This window comes from Notolepis coatsorum (assembly GCF_963971535.1).
Source record: "Notolepis coatsorum genome assembly, chromosome: 7".
In the NCBI taxonomy this organism is placed as follows: domain Eukaryota; kingdom Metazoa; phylum Chordata; class Actinopteri; order Aulopiformes; family Paralepididae; genus Notolepis; species Notolepis coatsorum.
This window is the reverse complement of record NC_140171.1, coordinates 38,457,309-38,477,702: the sequence shown is the minus strand read 5'-3', so window position 1 is coordinate 38,477,702 and position 20,394 is coordinate 38,457,309. Positions and strand designations below refer to the sequence as shown.

At 42.8% G+C, this 20,394-nt stretch overlaps 2 protein-coding genes across 3 annotated transcripts; one reads left to right on the top strand and one right to left on the bottom strand.

Moving 5' to 3' along the window:
• Positions 1 to 134: 134 nt before the first annotated feature.
• On the bottom strand, positions 135 to 11,730 carry polr1e (RNA polymerase I subunit E). Its single transcript, XM_084319123.1, has 12 exons — positions 11,624 to 11,730; positions 11,260 to 11,363; positions 11,055 to 11,131; positions 10,762 to 10,847; positions 9,522 to 9,577; positions 9,156 to 9,300; positions 8,795 to 8,905; positions 8,538 to 8,631; positions 7,613 to 7,743; positions 7,426 to 7,507; positions 2,613 to 2,744; positions 135 to 893 (listed from the first exon to the last, which is right to left on the bottom strand). The coding sequence occupies exons 1-12, from the start codon at positions 11,691 to 11,693 to the stop codon at positions 728 to 730; spliced, it is 1,254 nt and encodes a 417-aa protein (XP_084175249.1). The 5' UTR covers positions 11,694 to 11,730; the 3' UTR covers positions 135 to 727.
• Positions 11,731 to 11,919: 189 nt separating this feature from the next.
• Positions 11,920 to 20,334, top strand: zbtb5 (zinc finger and BTB domain containing 5). 2 transcript variants are annotated; one of them, XM_084319121.1, is made up of 4 exons: positions 11,920 to 12,377; positions 13,050 to 13,263; positions 14,875 to 15,696; positions 15,816 to 20,334. In XM_084319121.1, exons 2-4 carry the CDS (start codon positions 13,054 to 13,056, stop codon positions 16,959 to 16,961), a joined length of 2,178 nt encoding a protein of 725 aa, XP_084175247.1. In that variant the 5' UTR covers positions 11,920 to 12,377; positions 13,050 to 13,053; the 3' UTR covers positions 16,962 to 20,334. The 2 variants fall into 2 exon arrangements, with proteins under 2 accessions (XP_084175247.1, XP_084175248.1); XM_084319122.1 differs by lacking the exons at positions 11,920 to 12,377; positions 13,050 to 13,263 and adding an exon at positions 14,643 to 14,761.
• Positions 20,335 to 20,394: the final 60 nt, after the last annotated feature.

The following is a 20,394-nucleotide window of genomic DNA, read 5'->3' as shown; positions in this document are numbered from 1 at the left end:
TGTTCTTTACAATGTGAAGTGAATATGCAAAAACAAACCTAGCTACAGCCCTTTGATATAGGTGTGCTATTGAGTGATTGTGTGTTTTGCACCATCAGTTTGAATTTGGGTTGTATTTTTAATCATTTTAAAAAAGTGACTTTTTGCCCTTTTCTGAAGGGGAGGTCAGTGAAGTTACAAGTTAAAATCCTACACAATGTGATTACAGCCTAGAGGTGTACAATTAGTGATGATCTCTTCCTGCCAAAACGTAATTTCATTATGTTGAGCAGCCTGTTTCAAGAGCATTAAATATGCAATCTACGAGTACTCAGATCAACCATATCAGCAGCATACACACCGACTCATCTGGTAGGAGCCAGTTATATAGAAGGGAAAAAAGCTAGTGACAATGTTAATATTCATGGCCTTTTCTTAAATCATGTTGAAATGCACAATATTTGATGTCTACAAATGTGCCTATATGTTTTTTTTTGACTGGCCAAGCTAGATAATGTTTTAAAAAAAATCTTATGGAATTGGTTGTTCATATTTCATTACAGCTAACTATCTTGAATAGTGAGCACAGTGCAATTGTATCATGTGTAACTCAAAAAGGTTATTGGACTTTATTTGTATATAAAACATTTTATTGACATAGAATGCCGTTTATCTGAGCTTTGTTAGATGTTTCATTCACACCTCCATCTCAAACATTTGTCTTTTCTATTACATCTGCCCATCAGTCTTAACGCATTTTCTTGCGCTTCCTGGTCTCCATCCGTCTCTCGTGTTTGACCAGCGGGAGCACGAGGCCGGCCATCCTGTGGTCACCTGTTGAAGCAGGATCGTCACCCTTCTCCCGGGTGGGCTTACTCAGGGTCAGCCCCATCGACTTGGCCACCTCCATTATCCTACCACAAAAACAGATACCCAACAAATCCATTGTGATGTGGATTTTATGATTTTGTGAGTCATACCAACAATGCCCTGGAGATGGTTTGTTGATTGATTTAGAAGTAATTAATAAGAATACTTGATTACATTTATATAGTGCTTTTCTCACTCAAAAGCGCTTTACAACGTAGGGTTAGGGAAATTGCCTCCTTCACCAACACTGGTAGCACCCAACCTTGGGCTATGCAGGCTCAATGGCTGCCATACACTGGCACCAGGCACACATCACTCTACACAATGGCTGAACGGCTCAGGAGACAGGGATTGATATCAGCCAATTAAGGGAAGGGATGATTAGGTGGCCTTGAAGTCAGAGACCTGATTGGGAATTTGGCCAGGAACGTTGGGGAAGCCCCTACGATAGGCGTCCTGGGTTCTTTAACGACCGAATTCAGTCAGGGCCTCGGTTTAGCATCTCATCCGAAGGAATGAAGTGAGACTATCTTACTGAAACCACACACTGAATGTTAAAAGGAACACGCAGACATTATGGGAAATGTGCTTACAGTCTTCTCCAGAGTCAGAGAAGAAGATGGATACCGATTTCCTCTTGGTGCGTTGAGTAGAAAGCTATCTGGCTGCACAAATTAATGGAAGCAGGTACAGATAGCTAGCCTAGTTGTTGGCCAAAAATACCTCTCCCTGAGTTTTAAGCTAGGCTAGCTGATCTCTAGCTGACTCTAGAGAAGACAGTAAGCGCATTTCCCACAATGTTGGCATGTTCCTTTAAGCCAGTGGTTCTCAACTGGTCTAGCCTCGGGACCCAACATTTTCCTTAGTCATTAAGTCGCGATCCACATTTTTGAACCACTGATTTATTTCAAATGTTTTTTTTGTAGTAATACACAATATTTCACTGTTAAAAACATGAAATAAGCACAAAAGTGCAACTAGGGCTAAAAACCCAATGAAATAATAAATAATGCTTCTTAGCGGATTTCTTAGCTTAACATAACAGACCTAAGTTTGGGGGAACTAATGGGATAACTGGGGTTGCAACAAAAGTGCAACTAGGGCTAAAAACCCAATGAAATACAATAATAATAAATAATTATGCTTCTTAGCAGACTTCTTAGCTTAACATAACAGACCTACAGTAAGTTTGGGGGAACTAATGGGATAACGGGTTGCAACAAAAGTGCAACTAGGGCTAAAAACACAATGAAATTAAATAATAATAAATAATATATCCTTAGCAGACTTCTTAGCTTAACATCCCAGGGAACTAATGGGATAACTGGGGATGTTGTTTGCTCCTGACAAGAGTCTCAAAGTCTGGGGTGATGGTAGACAAAGCAACTCTGAGGTCATGCTCAATGTCCAATCTGTTCCTCCGCTTTGTCTTCAGCTGGACCAGAGCTGAGAAACCACTTTCACAAAGATAGGTAGTGCAATTTTTTTTTAATTATTATAATTTTTTTTACACACATCCGCGACCCACTCAAAATGGCCCCACGACCCACTTTTGTGTCGCAACCCACCAGTTGAGAAACACTGCTTTAAGCCATACATTAGGCCAAGCCATGGATGAATTTAGTTTTTTTTTTTGTTTAGTTTAAAAATGTTAATAAAAAAAAAAGGGTACCTGCAGGGAAGATGTGTGGCCTAAGTAGCTAGTTGGCTACCGGTATATCTATGTGGGGTTGAGCCGTCGCCAGTGACCCTTGTTCTCTCACCTGGCTTCTGGGATTCCCAGGTCTCGGTGCAGCAGTGTGAGGTCAACAGTCATGTGACCCATATGCAGCAACAGAGCCATGCAATGAGCTGCGATCTTCACAAGCATTGACGTTGACACAATGTTCTGGAGTCTGAAGGGTGGCAGACAGGAAAGAGCTATTGAAGCATCAACGTTTATTAGCACATAAACAATCCAGACTCAATCGAAATAGCAGCACTTTAAAAATTAAATAAATAAAAAGGAGCAATCAGTCATTTATCCAATGGAGTATCTGTACTACAGGTTTTTGTATTTATTGCAACTTTCACTTCACTACATTAGAAAGAACAAATTATAACGTTGGGACACCTTGTTACGCACTAGCCGCTACAAAATCAAATCTTTTGTCGTCTCATGATATTGCATTATCCAGACTGTATAAATCAAAGCCTCTAGAATAGATGGTGGTGGGGCGGCTAGGTGGTGTAGTGGGCAAGGCGCTCGCCACCAATGCAGGAGACCCACGAGCCCAGCTCTCCGCATTGCTATCAGCTTGGCTGGTCGTTCATACTAACACAATTGGCAGTGTTAGGGGTGGGAAACCTGATGGGTGGGGATCGGACGTTGTGGACAGCGACTCCTACAGGTCGGTTGGTGCGCCTGCGCAGCAGAATCAGGAAGCGACGGGGGCGGCGTGTCCCTCCCACGCAGACCCCCGCCACAGAGATCACGCTGTGCAGGTGAAAAGATGCGACGGCTGCTTCCTCGAGTACCGGAGGGGACACGTGATGCAAGGCTTCGTCCACATTGCAGCCGACTTGTGGGAGGCATGGCCTAACAACATTCGAGACAGGGGAGGGTAGAATTGGACGATACGAAAATGGGAGAAAAAAGTTGATAAAAAAAAAAGAATAGATGGTGGTATACACATGAGAATAGTAAACACTCCCTAGTATACATGTTGCAGAAGATAATTTGCGTGTGAACTGGTGCCGTCGTCAAGACAAATTGAGACATATCTTCCACAAGACCAAACGGATGGCAATTTTGAATATTATATAAAAGATTGCTTTCATTATCAATGGTTGTGTGCACAATTGAATAACAATCTTTAGGAATTAGTCTTCAGTTTACATGGTCCTACTTTGATACAACCTATACATCAGACAGTGAGGTCCATAAATATTTCGACATTGACACAATTTTCAGTTTTGGCTCTGTACACCACCACAATAGACTTGAAATTAAACAATCAAGGTGTGCTTTAAGTGCAAACTTTCAGATTTACATTCAAATCAGGTGAACAATGTAGGAATTGCAACATCTTGATTGTTTCATTCCAAGTCCATTGCGTTTCATTCCACAAAATTCTGAAAGTTGTGCATGTCCAAATATTAATAGCCTGATTGCAAGAAAAGCCAAAGTACCCGGATGTAGTCACACCTACTTTTGGTAGACAACAGACGCCATTCCTATAGATCACAATTGTATACTGTATGGAAACTTGGCAGGATCATGCTTACATAGTTTGAAATGTTTGTTTTAAGTGCATAAAGTTATGTTTGTTTGTCCGAGGTAAGAGACAGTTGTGATTGGAGGATCAAGAAAAGAGGGCAGGGTTTGAGATAGGTCCATTGCTTTCCAACACTGGCTGCCATCGACTGTTCAAGCTATTTTGAAGAGTTACGTTTAATGCATCTTCAAGCATGCAAGAGAAGGGAGTTGAGGGAGAAATAAATTCATAACGTTCGGAGGAAAGAAAACGATTTCTGGCTGTTTTGTTAGTTACAAAAGTACAACACCCGATAAATACTTTTGATACCCAGGTACATCTAAGTGAGCTACTTTAAGACTTTTACTCAAGTGAATTTCTTACGGGTAACTAACATTTACCAGAGTCACTTTCAAGTAAGATATCTTTACTTTTACTCAAGTATGGCTTTCGAGTACTTTATACACCACTGCGTTTAACCTTACCAAATATATTTGTAGATTAGATTTAGATCTACTAAAAAAGTTATCTCACATTTAGAAATGATAAAAGCTTTCGCTGTTTTGAAAGAGTATTTTTCCATTATCCAGTCCAGGTCTTCTTTTGTTTGGTAAGAGAGTCTGTAGTTGAGACTGTAGTCGGCTGTAGACCATCTCAAGCTGAAAGTGGGCGTATTTACGGTCATTGAAATGGACCTAGTGGGCGTATTTACGGTAATTGAAATGGACCTGGACGCGACTATGCACTGGACAGCCAAGAAACGTCCAGCTCCAAATGGAACACGGATTGAAATGGACCTGGACGCGACTATGCACTGGACAGCCAGGAAACCTCCAGCTCCAAATGGAACATGGATTGAAATGGACCTGGACACGACTATGCACTGGACAGCCAAGAAACCTCCAGCTCCAAATGGATTGAAATGGACCTGGATGAGACTATGCACTGGACAGCCAAGAAACCTCCAGCTCCAAATGGAACATGGATTGAAATGGACCTGGGCGCGACTATGCACTGGACAGCCAAGAAACCTCCAGCTCCAAATGGATTGAAATGGACCTGGATGCGACTATGCACTGGACAGCCAAGAAACCTCCAGCTTCAAATGGAACATGGATTGAAATGGACCTGGGCGTGACTATGCACTGGACAGCCAAGAAACCTCCAGCTCCAAATGGAACATGGATTGCAATTGTGTCTGTGAGCTTTCCAGCTAATTGTAGAACCCAAACAGCATCTTTAGAGTGCCAACGTTCAACATAGATACAATGCCCCTCAACAGTATACATTTATTTCCGCTACAAAAGGATTTCAAAATGCATTTATCTGGGACATTTGTCTACACAAAGCACTCAAACATTAAGTGGAAATTCAACAAACTTATATGATTGTAAATAATTGCAACCGTGTATATATATATTATATATATATATATATTAGGGCTGTCAGTTTATCACGTTAATTAGATTGATTAATTAATTACACAGCAAATTAGCACGTTATGAAAATGAACTAAAAATTACAAAAAAAGAAAATTTTAAATAATACTTTTTTGTATCTCATTCATTCCATAATAATGTAGAATACACATTTGGTATCTGATTCTAGGGACATCTATGAATCTCAGGGAATGTATTCCCAGTGTCAGAAATACTGTGGGCTAGATCCACAAAAAAATGGATTGCACTTACAATTCATTATGAATTGAAAATGGGGGACCCTGATGTAAACAAGACGAAAGTCTTTCTCTGGTCTGCATCCCCTTAACAATTGTGTGTATTGAGCCGTACTGTATTGTACCCATTCTGCAATCTGTTAATAACATTTTCATTCAATCAATCAATCTGCACGGTGATTGATTAAATGAAAAAAAAATGTAGTAAATTGTAATGAACGAAATGAGAATATCAATACATTATTTTTTATCTTTGACTGTGAATAACACCATGCTCAAATTGACCAGACCTGAAAAATCTAAGCAAATTAATAGATGGAAGATGATTAACAGAAGGTTTTGTAGATACAGTACCGAATTCTGCCATCCGGACACATGCTATTTGAAATATGATTATAGAATATCAGGCATAAAATAGTTATGCGATTAAAATGCGATTAATTAGATTAATTAATTACAAATCATGTAATTAATTAGATAATTTTTTTAAATCGCCTGACAGCACTAATATATATAATAAATATAATATAAAGTGTATAGAGCTATAAAGTGTATAGGTCATGAAATGTTTGTGAAATATTTCTTCTACCGGTACTTCAGGGATTGCATTGTATGTATTCTTTACATCCACTGTTTTATGCTGAAATGAACATTGCACAGAGACAAATCCCAATCAACCATGTTAAAATGGCAATAAAGTATCTATGTATATGTTTTACAAAAGATTGTTACGTATTCATTCCTTACCTCACTTATATCAGATGTCATTCATAATAATTCATCTTTAGGTTGAAGTCAGGAATTTCAAACACCACTTTTTATACAAAACTGTTCTAACATTACCTTCTTGCAAGGAAGTCTGATACAAGGCCCCTTTCTGTATCTCACTGGGTTGTAAGGGTGGAATCTACTTAACAAATCAAAATGGGTGAATTGTGTAATTTATGGATGGCATTTGAGTCCAGTTTCTTAGGTTACAAAAGAGAAAATAAATCTCCCCATCACTTTATGTCGAAGAACAGGGGATGCATTATGAGTTCATGATTTACCATTGAAGTCAATGGAACAATTACACAGGAACATGTCACTGATAAAAAGCAACCCCTGTACTTTCATATAGAAGGCATATGGTGATTTGTTTTTTGGTTGTCTTCGAAAAGTCAGGAACTGGATTTGAATGCCATTCATTCATGAATCACACAGTGGACATTGTGCTTCAATATTGTCTACTCTAAAGCCCACAACAATCCCATTGAATTGAAGGAACATCATTAGCAAGAACATCATTAGAACAATGCATTTTGAAAATGAAAACTGTTCTCCATTTCATTCATCCTTGAACTACAACCTAAATGGAAAGTTAAGCAAATCTCACCCTGCTAAGACAATTTAACACAGATTAAACAAGGGAGTGAATACAATCAGAGATCAGATTTTCTCTGTTATATCAATTAATGTATGGGATATATTTTGTTTGGATAGACTACTTTGTGGTAAATGTCATTTGAAATCCTTCTGTGGCACAAGACAATGACGAAAAGCCTAATGGGGGAGGGGGGAGGGTGTATACCGTTACTTAGCAGCACTGATATATTGCTGGATGCAGATATTAAAAATAGGGGGAAAAGGAAGCTAGAGGGGGAGAAGGATGACCTACTAACTGACCTGCCGTTTTGAAAAGCCTCCACAGTGAAGGTCCTCAGCAGTTTATGCCGGATGACGTTAGGGCAGCCGTCCTCTGGCTTAACTGAAAGTAGAATATAGTCTCATGAGATCGAGGCCAAACGTCAATGACCCGAGTTGGAAAGCCTTTTATATTCTGTGTAAAGCGATGCAGCGATAAAATACTCACAACTGCGGTATACGTTTTTCGTCCGTGTGAGCTCCAGGAGCAGGCGGAGGTAGTAGGCACATCGCACCCTCTTTTCCCTGGCCTCACCCGCGCTGGGCACACACTCCAGCTGACTGGCCACACACAAATACCTGCGACAACAAACCATGTAGTGGATAAGACCCCAGTTTATGTTCCAGCTAGCTGGTATGCCCAACCTAACCGTGTGAGGTTGGGAGAAAATACGGTACCATTGGCCAAAGAAACCAAATGCTCGTCAAACGGGCGAGACTCAATGCTCTTGTTCAATTTTCAAGACTTCCAAAATGACTTTGTTTGCTTTGTCATTACAATACCGTGAAGTTGCAATATTCACTCGATCATTTGTAAAGATAATTTATAATCCCAGCACTGTCAGCATATGGCTTTTCCTCAAACCAATAGATTTTCAGGTGACCTGCCATGCCAAAATTAGGGGTTTGTATGAGTTTCCCTAACTGATGTTACCTGCCAGGTCACTTAATTTTGGCACGGCAGGTCACCCGTTAATACAATCACGTGCCAGACTACGTAGGTCAATTTGAGGAAAAAATTATCAGGGTGGATATTGCAACTTTGCGCCATCGGTAGCAAGGTTTTAGTGATAATGCATGCGTTTGTGAATAACTGAGCATATGGCTGTATAAATGAGACTTGGATTATACTGCACGGGTTGTGAGAAAGTTTATAAATGGATGTTTTTATATAGTTATGCTGTTGTTAAAGTTGGTGAAGAAAAACAAACTTGGCGAAGTATGGCGATCGTTTTCTGGAATGAACGTTCACCATGGAGGCATGCAAGAAGAGAAAATCGTGAAGTGAAAATAAAACAAAAACTAAAATTAACCACACATGCATCTAATTAGGATCTAAGTAGTGCGATATAAGGTTGTTGGATGCGTCTTACCTTTCATCTCTCATGTTCTGCAGCTCTTCAGGGGTGAGAGCAGCCATCTTGGAACCAGCCTCCTCCAAGGCTCCATATTCCACTGGAGTCAGGACTGGGGGGCATGGATAAGGAATGACACACACACACACACACACACACACAGCTACAACTTGGGAAATGCCTTCTGTCTACCTGTCCTAGCTCCTTCAAGTCTTTTCTCTGCCCCTTTGTTTGTGTACACACACACACAAACACACACACACTGTGAAGGATACGGTCATGGAAGAGGTAGACATTTTCAGGCGTGTCTGCGTCTGGATGACAGGGCGGGAGGTAGAGAGCCACATCTGCCTGAGACTCTGTCTCAGCCACTTCCTGTTGTAGGCCTGAGTGGCAGGGGAGGGTGAAAAAGATTGTAGAGAAATAGAGACGATCAAATGTAAATGTCTGTAAATGAGATAGAGTGTGAGTGAGAGTGACATCATCCTGGGTCTATGTGGTGCTTTGCATCCAAAAAGTTACCTTTTTCTTCAGGTAAAACTGAATGAATGGTTTTAGGGGATAGGAAGGAATTAGGGGATAGGAAGGAATTATTACAACAGCCCAAGACTGACATAGCGCCCTTCTGTGTGTTACCTTCCAGGCCCTTCTGTTGTATGACTGTGTCGGCAGCCTTGGCCACTGCCTCCTGCAGGCTCTCACTGTCCACCTGGTTCAGCCTGCGAGAGGTCAATGCTCTCTTCTGCTTGTTGGTGCCAAACGCCTCAATCAGCGAGTCCACCTGAGGAGGAAGAGTCCACAACAGGTTCATATAAGACACAGATATTACATTTATAATAGTTATACATACAATACTTCAGTCCACTGGTCATGACCACAGCAGCATTTTCAATGGTAGGCTGATGTAGATACGGAGAAGCAAAAAAATAAAAATAAAAAGAGGGGACACAAGCGTGTGGTGCATGAATGTCTGAGAGGGGAAAGGAACTGACATCACAGTACCTTCTCTCTGTATGACCGACTCGTGTTCACGGAAGCATCGGTCTCCGTTATCTCTCCTGTTGAAGGATAAGAGCAGAGCACACATTCACACAACAGCATGGATAATATCTGGATGGCATTGAGAACAGAAGCCAGGTTTCGCAACGCATCAAACATCATTGCATCTATGAACATGTTTTTGTGGTCCATGACATAATAATGTGATCCAATGACTTCTCGAATGCAACCTTGGACTGACTGTGTGTTTACTAGTAATTAGTAGGTCTGACTGTGTGTTACTAGTAATAGGTCTGACTTGACTGTGTGTTACTAGTAATCATCAGTAGGTCTGACTGTGTGTTACTAGTAATTAGTAGGTCTGACTGTGTGTTACTAGTAATTAGTAGGTCTGACTGTGTATTTAGTCATTTAGCTGACGCTTTTATCCAAAGCGACTTACAAGTTTTGTACGACAAGTCAGCAGGAAGGGTACAACTCTATCAGCTGAGTAACAATGTTCATCAAAGTGTTGAGTGCTACAGTGTAGGTTAGTATAATTATTAGGTTGAGTGCATGACAGTAAGATTTTTATTTTTTAATTGAAGAAGTGTGTCTTTAGTCGACAGCGAAAGATTGGACGGGGTTCGGCTGTCCTATTGTGGTGGGAAGTTCGTTCCACCATTGTGGGGCAAGGACAGAGAATAGGCTCTTTGATGACCCTCCCGGAGCTCGGATAGGAGTAGTTACTAGTAATTAGTAGGTCTGACTGTGTTACTAGTAATCAGTAGGACTGTTACTAGTCATAATTAGTAGGTCTGACTGTGTGTCACTAGTAATAAGTAGGTCCGACTGTGTTACTAGTAATCAGTAGGGCTGACTGTGTTACTAGTAATCAGTAGAGATGCACAGATACATATGGAATATCAGGCAGATAACAGGCTAAAACACGGTATATCTGTATCAGGAACATTTCACCAATATTAACATCCGATACCATTAGCTGTGCAACATTTCAGAAATCAAAGAAAATGTATGTTCCACACATAGAAAAGTCTTAAGATCTTTAAATGGTGAAAAACGATTATATTACTACTACCATTATATCTTTATATCTCATACAGTGTCCAGTGACCAAAGTGTACCGTTTAGTAAATGTAATGGAACAGATCAGTACTTGGTATCAGCAGTACAGTATAGATAATGCAAAAGTGGTATATCGGTACATCCTTATTGGTCAACTGATGTTGGTGTTTTTGTATACCTGGTATGACGGGCTGCATATTAAAGAGCTGAGCACTGTGGATCTCCATCTGCATGGTCTGTTTGTCCAATACTCCTACAAAATACCTACACACAATAAACTTTATTTAGCAACAGAACATTACATAGCTATATTTAACAAGTTGTGCAGCATGTGCTTATACTGTATTTAGCACCTTATAAGGGGCTCATACAGAACCAAGCATTTCACTGTAATGCATGTACTTTATACGTGACAAATAAAAGCAAACTTGAACCTTGAACCTGGCACCAGAATAAGTTAAATGCACCTACTTGCAAAGGCTATTGCATTTTAAGGACCCTGTTCCAAAGTTATTTCCAACATATGATAGTCGGTCTGATTCTGCAACCTAGAGGGAGAGAGATATGTCAGTCAAGCGTTCAGAGAGATCTTAAAACAAAGTGGCATTCGGTTCCAACAATGTGATACAGGCTGGCAAACAGACCAAAATAGGCTGAGACTTAGTTTCTCTCTCACCAGCATCCGTCTGCTCTTCTTCCTGGGATTACTCTCATCGGTGTTCTTATAGAAGGTGAAACCCAGCAGCTCTGCGTGTTTGAGGTTGCCATTTGAAAACTTAACTGTGGGATTACAGAGTGTGTAACGCATATCAAGAACGGTGGCTATATTAGTAATGTATGAGTGCAAATCAAGTTAGGAGGAGTGTGTAAACAAACAGGGCTCTGCTCAGGATGGGAGAGCTGCAAAGGTACCCACACGTGTGCAACGGAAATGGGTGTTAAACAGGGAAACGCCGTGGGCGTGCTGATTCATATTACCGTGATATCAAGTACAACTACTGTAATATACTCTCTGCAACAAAAAAACACGACATATTTACCGATAACTGCCTTGTCGTCCTCCTTTTCCTCTTCGTGTCCACAACACGTAAACGTGCAACTGGCGTCCATGACGGTTCTCAAGAGGGATTTCACTCATGGGTTATTATTATGACGACAGCGACACCCCGAGGCGAGGAAGAATAGCGCTGGTTGTAATGAAGAATAGCGCCATCTTGTGAGTCTAGATGTAAAAACAGTCTGGGGTCCACACAGTGCCAGTCTCCGCCCCCTAACCAGGACATGCTGCATTTGCAAAGTAGAGTACAATTTGTATCGCAGTGGACTCGGACTCGGAGCAGAATACAATAGTATTAGATCAAAGTAGATATGACATGTGGTGACGTTAGTTAGTCCACGTGGAGGTGTGACTGTGGGTTAAATTGATCATTTAACATTAGCTAACAAGAAGCCAGCTAACATTATAGCTAGCCAGTCTTAACATTAGTTCGCTTTGTTTACAGGTGTGTAGGTAAGGAGGAGATGTCACTTCGTCGTGTTGCGTCATATAATTGGGGTATAATAACCATAGAACTATTTAATAACACACGTGCAGTTATACAATTGGTCTACATTTCCATTTAGTCCCCGAACACTCTAGCAGCGCGATCTGAGCATGTGCTGCTGTGCCTCCATCTCCCACTGGGCGGCTGACTGGTGACTTAGCTCAGTGTTAGCCTCGCCGAGTGAGTGGTGGTCAGGGGCCCTGTTCTGCTCACAACACTTCTGCCCTGACCCGATCTGGAACAATCCAAGGTAGGTTAACGCTAATACTTTAAAGATGGTTTCGTCGCAGCGAGCTGTCATCATTAGGTAACGCACTGCTTGTTGTCACGAAAGGCACATAAAAATTTTGAGTGTCTTGCCTTTTGTTGCTAGTGTGCGAACGTTACTTTTCTTCTTAGCTAGCTGTCCATCATTCGTGATGCTATTCTCTTGCAGTGCAGGTCACCACACGGGACTGGTTCTTCTTTCATTATTATATATACATATATATGCTTTGTTTTATTTTAAAATAGTTGTAAACGTTCCCTAAGTTGTAGTGTTGTGTGGTTTTATATGTTCAACATTTAAAGCATTTGGGCACTAGTTTTGCAGCTAGTTTATCAAGCCTGCTAGCAGTACAATCAATGCTAGCTGCTTCTCTTGCCCCCTGGGCATGGTGGACATTAGCCTATGTGGACTAGGTTGACATGCATGCTGATCAGACCACTACAAATATGGCATGCAGACAGGCTCGCTTCATGTTGTAAAATTTGGCTAAAACCAATAGAGAATCACCAATAGGAGTCTAACTTGCAGCACGTCAAATCTCACTCTTGTTTAAATCTATGTCTATCTCCTTAAAAAAAAGCTACTTGTCCATCATCCTCTCTTCACACGTTTTCATGTCCTATCCTCCTTTCTCTTTATCTGCTGTCTCTTCAGGACCATGGATTTCCCAAGTCACTTTGAGCAGATCTTCCAGCAGCTGAACTACCAGCGTGTCCACGGCCAGCTGTGTGACTGTGTCATCGTTGTGGGCAGCCGACACTTTAAGGCCCACCGCTCGGTACTAGCAGCCTGCAGCACCCACTTTAGAGCCTTGTTCACCGTCGCAGAGGGAGACTCTAGCATGAACATGATCCAGCTGGACAGTGAGGTGAGGAAGATGGTGATGACGACAAGGAATTATTAGGGTGGTAATGTTAATGAGGAGGGTGGAGGTTATGTTGATGGTTCTGGTGATGAAGAAGGTAGAGATGATGATTATGATGACGGTGGTGAGGCTGGAGATGATGATGGTGATGCAGAGGAGGGTGGAGATGATGATGGTGGTGGTGATGAGGAGAGTGGGGATGATGACGGTGGTGGTGATGAGTAGGAGGGTGGAAATTATGATGATGGTGGTGGTGATGAGGTGAGGCGGTAGTGGTTGTGAGGAGGGTGGAGATGGTGAGGATGATGGTGGTAGTGGTGATGAGGGTGGAGATGGTGGTAGTGGTTGTGAGGAGGGTGGAGATGGTGAGGATGATGGTGGTAGTGGTGATGAGGGTGGTAGTGGTTGTGAGGAGGGTGGAGATGGTGAGGATGATGGTGGTAGTGGTGATGAGGAGAGGCGACTGTGGTAGTGGTTGTGAGGAGGGTGGAGATGGGGAGGATGATGGTGGTAGTGGTTGTGAGGAGGGTGGAGATGGTGAGGATGATGGTGGTAGTGGTGATGAGGGTGGAGATGGTGAGGATGTGATGGAAATTAGTAGGAAGAGGAAGTCAAGTAGGACTTTAATTGGTTGTGCAGCAGTAAAAACAGCAATGACACAAAATCAAAACACACAAGGCAATTAAATACAACATATAATGAATTAAAGTTATAAACAAATGAAAAGCATTATTTACCAAGCGTTGTTGGGTTTTCAAGCTGATATTACCTTTTTTCTATTGGAGTTTAGCAGTGAAATGGCTGAGGGTATGAACAAGTGTTTTTATCTGTTGGCGGAGATGATGATGATGATTATTATTGTCATTGATACTTGATAGTGTTGAAAATAATGACGAGGAAGGAGTGGGTGATGGAGATGAGAAGGAAGAGGATGGTGGTGATGAATGAGAAAAAGTGTTTTGCTTAGTACTTAAAAATGCAGACATGAAGAGCAATATAGCGTTGGTGATGAGGATGCCCGATGGTGGGTGGAAGATGGTGTGTTTTGGTGTTTTTGACGAAGAGGAGGAGGAGAATGAGGGTGGTAATACTGATAAGTAGAGGGAGCAATAGGATAGGAAGAGGATAGTCATGGAGATGATGGGCGGAGAGGGGGTGGAGGAGGTTTGTGATGATTACGATTAGTGATAATGTTGATGATTGGGGAGGGTTAGCTTCAGTGATGGTGAGGAGGATATTGATGATTATGATGGTGGTTGTTGTGGCGATGGTGGTGATGATGTGTAGGTAGGAGGCAAGGATAAGAAAAAAGGGGATGTCAAGGTAGTGTAATAGGATAAGAAAACAGGGAGTTGTCGAGGTAGTGTAATAGGATAAGAAAACAGGGAGGTGTCAATGTACTATAGTGTAATAGCGGAAGCTTTTGAATGTGAACCACTTCATGGGACCAGTGGGATTGTCTGCTACTGTGGAGATTAACTGGGGAGAGTTATGTTAACAGGTGATTAATTGGAAAGTTGAGAGCTACTTAAATTGCATGTCAGTCAACTAGCCACATTCTTTGTCTAAAAGTTGTGATGCTAATGGGTCAAGCACCAATTTGTGCACCTCCAGGTGGTGACGGCAGAGGCCTTTGCGGCCCTGGTGGACATGATGTACACCTCCACACTGATGCTGGGGGAGAGCAATGTGATGGACATCCTGCTGGCCGCCTCACACCTGCACTTCAACAACGTGGTCAAGGCGTGCAAACACTACCTGACCACCCGCACTTTACCCATGTCCCCGTCAGCCGAGAGACTCTCCCACCACCACCCCCAGCAGGACCCGCAGAGGCACCGGCAGCAGCAGCAACATGCGGCAGAGTTGGCTGCGAATGCTAATGTAGCAGCTAATGCTAACCTAGCAGCCAACGCTGCTACATCAAGGCTGCAGCGTTCCTTCCTGCTTCAGCAGCTGGGGCTGAGCCTGGTGAGCTCTGCTCTCGGTGGGATGGAAGAGGAGAGTGTGGGTGGCAGTGGAGTGGTCGACCAAAGAGCTTCCTTCCCCATCCGGCGCTTCCACAAGCGCAAGCCCTCCCTCGGCCTAGTGGAGGACAAGCCCAGGCAGAGGCCGCGCCCCTCTGCCCATCCAGTGGGAGGGGCTAGTGGAGAGCCCGAGGAAGGGGCGCTACTCTCCCCGGACTCCCACAAGATGGGTGAGGAATTGAAACTAGATGCTATCTCTGGACTGGTGGGGGGCATGTCACAGGATGACCCTCAGATGCCCAGCCAATCGGACTGTGGACAATGCGAAGTGGAGGAGTCGGCGAGGCTGCCAGGAGGAGTGGGGAAGGAGGAGTACATGGAGGGAGGAGGGGATCACCAAGGCAGCGGCGTGGGGGCTAAGATCAAGTCGGGGACGGAGGATGAAGAGGAGGAAGCACAGGAGCAGAAGGTAGTTTTAGTTTGTGTCATTTAATATGAATTCTCTGCATGCTCCCGTTACTCTCCTTTTTAAAAGTCTACAAAAATCTAAAATGTTTGGTAACTGAGGTGAAACTCTTTGTATTCTAGGCGGTGGTGAAGCGGGAGCCACTGAGTTCCCCAGAGCTGGCCGATGAGATCAGTGACGTGACGTCCCAGGCAGAGGGCAGCTACCCAGTGGGGGGCCAGGAAGAGGAGAAGGTGGAGTTGAGCCCAGAAAGCAGTAATCGCAGCTTTACCTCCGACACCCTGCTCCAGCCCAGCTCACAGCTCCTGCTCAAGACCAGCCTGGGGGGAAGCTCTGGGGGAGTTGGAGAGGGAAGTGGAATAGGGGGTGGGCGAGCGTTTGGGTGTAGCTTGGATGGAAAATCTGGTTTCAGTATTTCCAGTTTCCTCAACGCTAAGAGTTTCGGAGGGGGCAGGGTGGGGTTTGTTACTGGAGAGGATGACCTCCCCAACACCACAACCGGTGATGCGGCAGCACATCACTTCCTGCTCGGACAGGAAGCTGCCGGGACCTCCGGCAGCACCTCCTCCTCTTTGCTGCATCCCGGTTCACTCGGCAGTGAAAGTCATCGTGGTTTTGGAGATGCCCTCCACGCCGATTCACTCTTCCTCCGGCCACTGCACGATGGGTTTGGAAGCCCCAGAGGAGGCGGGGACGGTGCAGGGGGAGTGGATCCCTTTGGGCTGGACTTCCAGCGCTCCAGTCTGGGCCTGCACTCCTTGGCCCAGGCTTCAAGAGGTGGTGGTGGATCTTCTGCTGCCTCACTGGGATTCCCGGCCTATCGACGTATCGCTCCCAAAATGGGCTCCAGCATAGGAGGAGGAGGAGGAGGTGCAGTTCTCCAGGACGCTGCCTCCTCCTCTAGTTTGGGGGGTCCCCTGCTTCTAAACGAGAGCGGTGGTTATGAGATGAACGGCGGGAGGTCCACCTCCCTCCCTCCTCAGCTGACCCGAGCCTCTGCAGACGTGCTGTCCAAGTGTAAGAAGGCTCTGTCGGAGCACAACGTCTTGGTGGTGGAGGGAGCCCGCAAGTACGCCTGCAAAATCTGCTGCAAAACCTTCCTCACCCTGACGGACTGCAAGAAGCACATCCGCGTGCACACAGGAGAGAAGCCCTACGCCTGCCTCAAGTGTGGCAAGCGTTTCAGCCAGTCTTCCCACCTGTACAAACACTCCAAGACCACGTGCCTGCGCTGGCAGAACAACAACATGCCCAATGCTCTGCTATAGTAGAGGACCACACGTCAAACCAGTCTGCTCACTGACCCCTCTGAAAGAGATGATGGTATGGAACTATCGAGGCAAAGATTGTGGTCAGAATAGTGCCTGTAATGCCTACTGTCTGCCTACCCCTACCCAGTCAAAACATACACATGCACACACGCATCTGAGAAACCCGGAAATTCTTGCTGCAACTGTAGTGATGCACAGGCTTCTGGGCGCAGATGATGATGACTGTGCACAGGAAGGCTATGAGGAGGAAGTCTTATGGCCCTGCTCCACTACAGCCATTGGGTGTCGGCTATGCCAGGAATGCTTCCTTTTGAAAGCACTGAAGGGTGCTCCACTGCCCAATGGCTGCGTCCAAGCTGAAGAATTGCTGAGGTACAGACAGCTGACGCACACGTTCATCCTCATTCAGTGCACTGAAATGGAAAGAGATTAGAGTCAATGTTGGGTGTTTTCTGGTGTATATTGACCTAACGTAAAAAAAAAATGTATAGAATGAATTCATGTAGGCTATTTTCAATTAAATAGCCCATACAATAGCCTTGAAAAAGGCCTGTGACAAAAACGCCCCCAAAATCATATAATTGTAACCTGTTGTTTTAACCGTAGTTTGTGGTTGTACCAAAGTCTCAAGAGAAGTCTGCTCACTCGGCCGCCATGGAGATAACGGCAACTAACAAAACCTGACCTTTCCACACATGTGCCATCCAGTGGTTTTCTGCCTCAAAGTCCTTAGTTACCACCATGGCAAACCACTCACTGCAGAGATCGTTATTCATTTTCAAACGTCTTTAAAACTCACATTTCACCTAAAAATGCAGTTGATTATAATTTTACTCAACATAAAACATCACATTTAATTATCTTGAATGGCAGACCGCTCTGTGATGTGTCTTAGTGGAGCTAGAATATTAGGTACTGAATGTCATGGCAGATGCTCACTGACGGGTCAGTAGGTCTGTTTAAGTACCAGACAACCCAAAAATCTAAATGCCCCCTCCAGACTGCTTTCAGAGCTTCTGCCACCAGACTTTGTGTTACAAGAGTCTGAATGTGAGACTACACACAATTTTGGTTTTATTTTCCTTATTAATATCATTATTTATTATTTCTTTTTTTTGTTACCCCATACCATGTGTTTTGCTTTGTGTGTATGTATCTGTATATTGTTCTGTGTGGACCCCAGGAAGAGTAGCTGGGATCCTAATAAACTAAACTAAACATTAAGTACATTTCATAGGGCTTGTTAATTGGTCATTGTTGGAAAGATTATAATGAATTGATATGGTTCTCCAACCTACTTCTGTGTGTTACCCCTGCTTCCAAGAACTTAGCCATCATGACTTCTCCATTGTCTGTGGAACTTGACTCCTGTCATTTATCTCTTGTGTATCTGCTATTGGCTGGTATGGACCAGACGACAGGTATGTTGCCTGTAAGTGTTCATGCAGTAATTGTGAGATTCAAGAACTAATGACCGATCTGTGTGCTGTCCCAAAAAGTGGATAGAGTCACCCTTTATCCTATGAGATTGCTACAGTCCTTCACTGAAGTGACTTTGGAAAGTGGGGGGAAATATCTATTTATGAAAAGGAGTTGGATCACTCCTGGTTTTATTCAAAATGAAATCTTATGTGATTTAATGTGTTTGACATCGGAAGTTGCCTTTCAGTTCGTACACCTTTTTCTTTTTGTAATTTACATGAATGGTCTTCACCTGATAGTAGTGGGGGAACTGCCATGGCTGCCACTCCAAAAAAATAGAAAATTCTGGAAATGTTTTTGAGAACAAAAGGAGTGTGCCAAATTGAGTCAACAAAAATGTCTCTGTGAATTAGTGGCTACACTACAGGATTGATTAAAGCCCCTGTAACCTTTGTTCTTTTTCATTTGCACTGTGTGTGTGTCTTCAAAAAGGACAATGAAGTAGCCTACATTATACTGAGTCAGTCTATAGAGAAAAAACAAATACTACAGAATTTGGAAGTACGACACTTGAAGCTGTAGACCTTTGAGCAATTTTAAAAATGTAAATATTGCCCATTTTGATGGCTTTATAATTTCTCATGGAGGAAAAAAACGACTTAATAAACTAAACGTTGTAACAGTTTAGTACAGTACTTGGTATCCGTGTTTTCTAAATGTCTCCTGTTTCATCTGTAACAAAGGCACTTAGACAAATCATTATTTTCTACGATAACCAAAAAAAAGCTAATGTTGCTCATTCAAATATTGGAACTATGTGATTATCGCTGTGTTCCAAATGTCCCAACTCTACCCTGCCCCTTCCTCAAAGACTAGGCTACTCTCAGCTGATGTCATATCTTTGGATAGACCGCAAGAGCCAGAGTGAGTTTGCATAATCTGCGCTTCTCTCACCGGTGGTTTAATTTCAACAGGACTGTGGCCCCTTGTGTAGAAGGTTGGGATAAGTGGGACCGGTGTTCATGCAGTGATGTAGAGTTCTGTTTTAGTGAACTAAAAAGGAACAGGTTATATGTTTGCCTGTTTTTTGTAGAGTTTATTTCTTGTTATAGTGTGTCACCTACACTGGCACTGAGAATTCTGATGTTATTGCTTCTGATGTATTTAAAAAAAAGAAAATGTAGATGGCACCTTATCGTAGAGTCTTTACACTGTTCTCTAGTCTGTCTGTATAAAACGAGATGACAAGCTTTCTTTTGAGACAAGTAAAATGGTCTTTTCTTTTTTTTTTACCTAGAAAAAGAATTGCCTTATAGGAGTTATTTCTTGCTGTAAGCATAAGCAAGACTACCATTCTTAAGTTATGATGTAATATACAGTACCCATAATATTCAAGTCACATTGAGGACTAGCCCCTTTCAGCTTGAGAAAGGTTTTTACTTCCAGGGGAGTAGAGATTTTGATAGACGAAATGCAGATCTTCTCTTAAATATAAAATCGTGGACGCAAGGAGACGATGATGCACAGAACAAAAGAAGTACTGAACCAATGGTCTGCGTTTAAACTGTCCAAATGGCTGGCAGTGTGCCCTGTTCCTGTCCGTATTATAATAATTGTTGCTTAAACAATTTAATGTGAATCTTTGAAGAGTCAATTGCACTGTCTGACATACAGTATTGTTAAATATAATACCCCTTGATGAATATGCCAAAATCAACAAGCATAAAAGGCCTAAATAGAAATTGATTAACAAGAAGTCACTGCCTTACGCCATCGAGCTTGAAAAGCTGGGTTTTTATTGATATGCCAAAATGGAGGATTTCTGTGTTCTTTCTGTGCACCTAACAGAGTAACCATGAGCGGACTAAATGTTTTTTGTTTTGTTTTTCTGTTGGAACTTTATGAAGGATATACTACAGTATTTCAGTTGATGTATGGACTGAATTAAAAGAATAAATAATTTCCAAGTTTTGTTTGTGTGACATTTTCTTAATTATAATTCAAAATA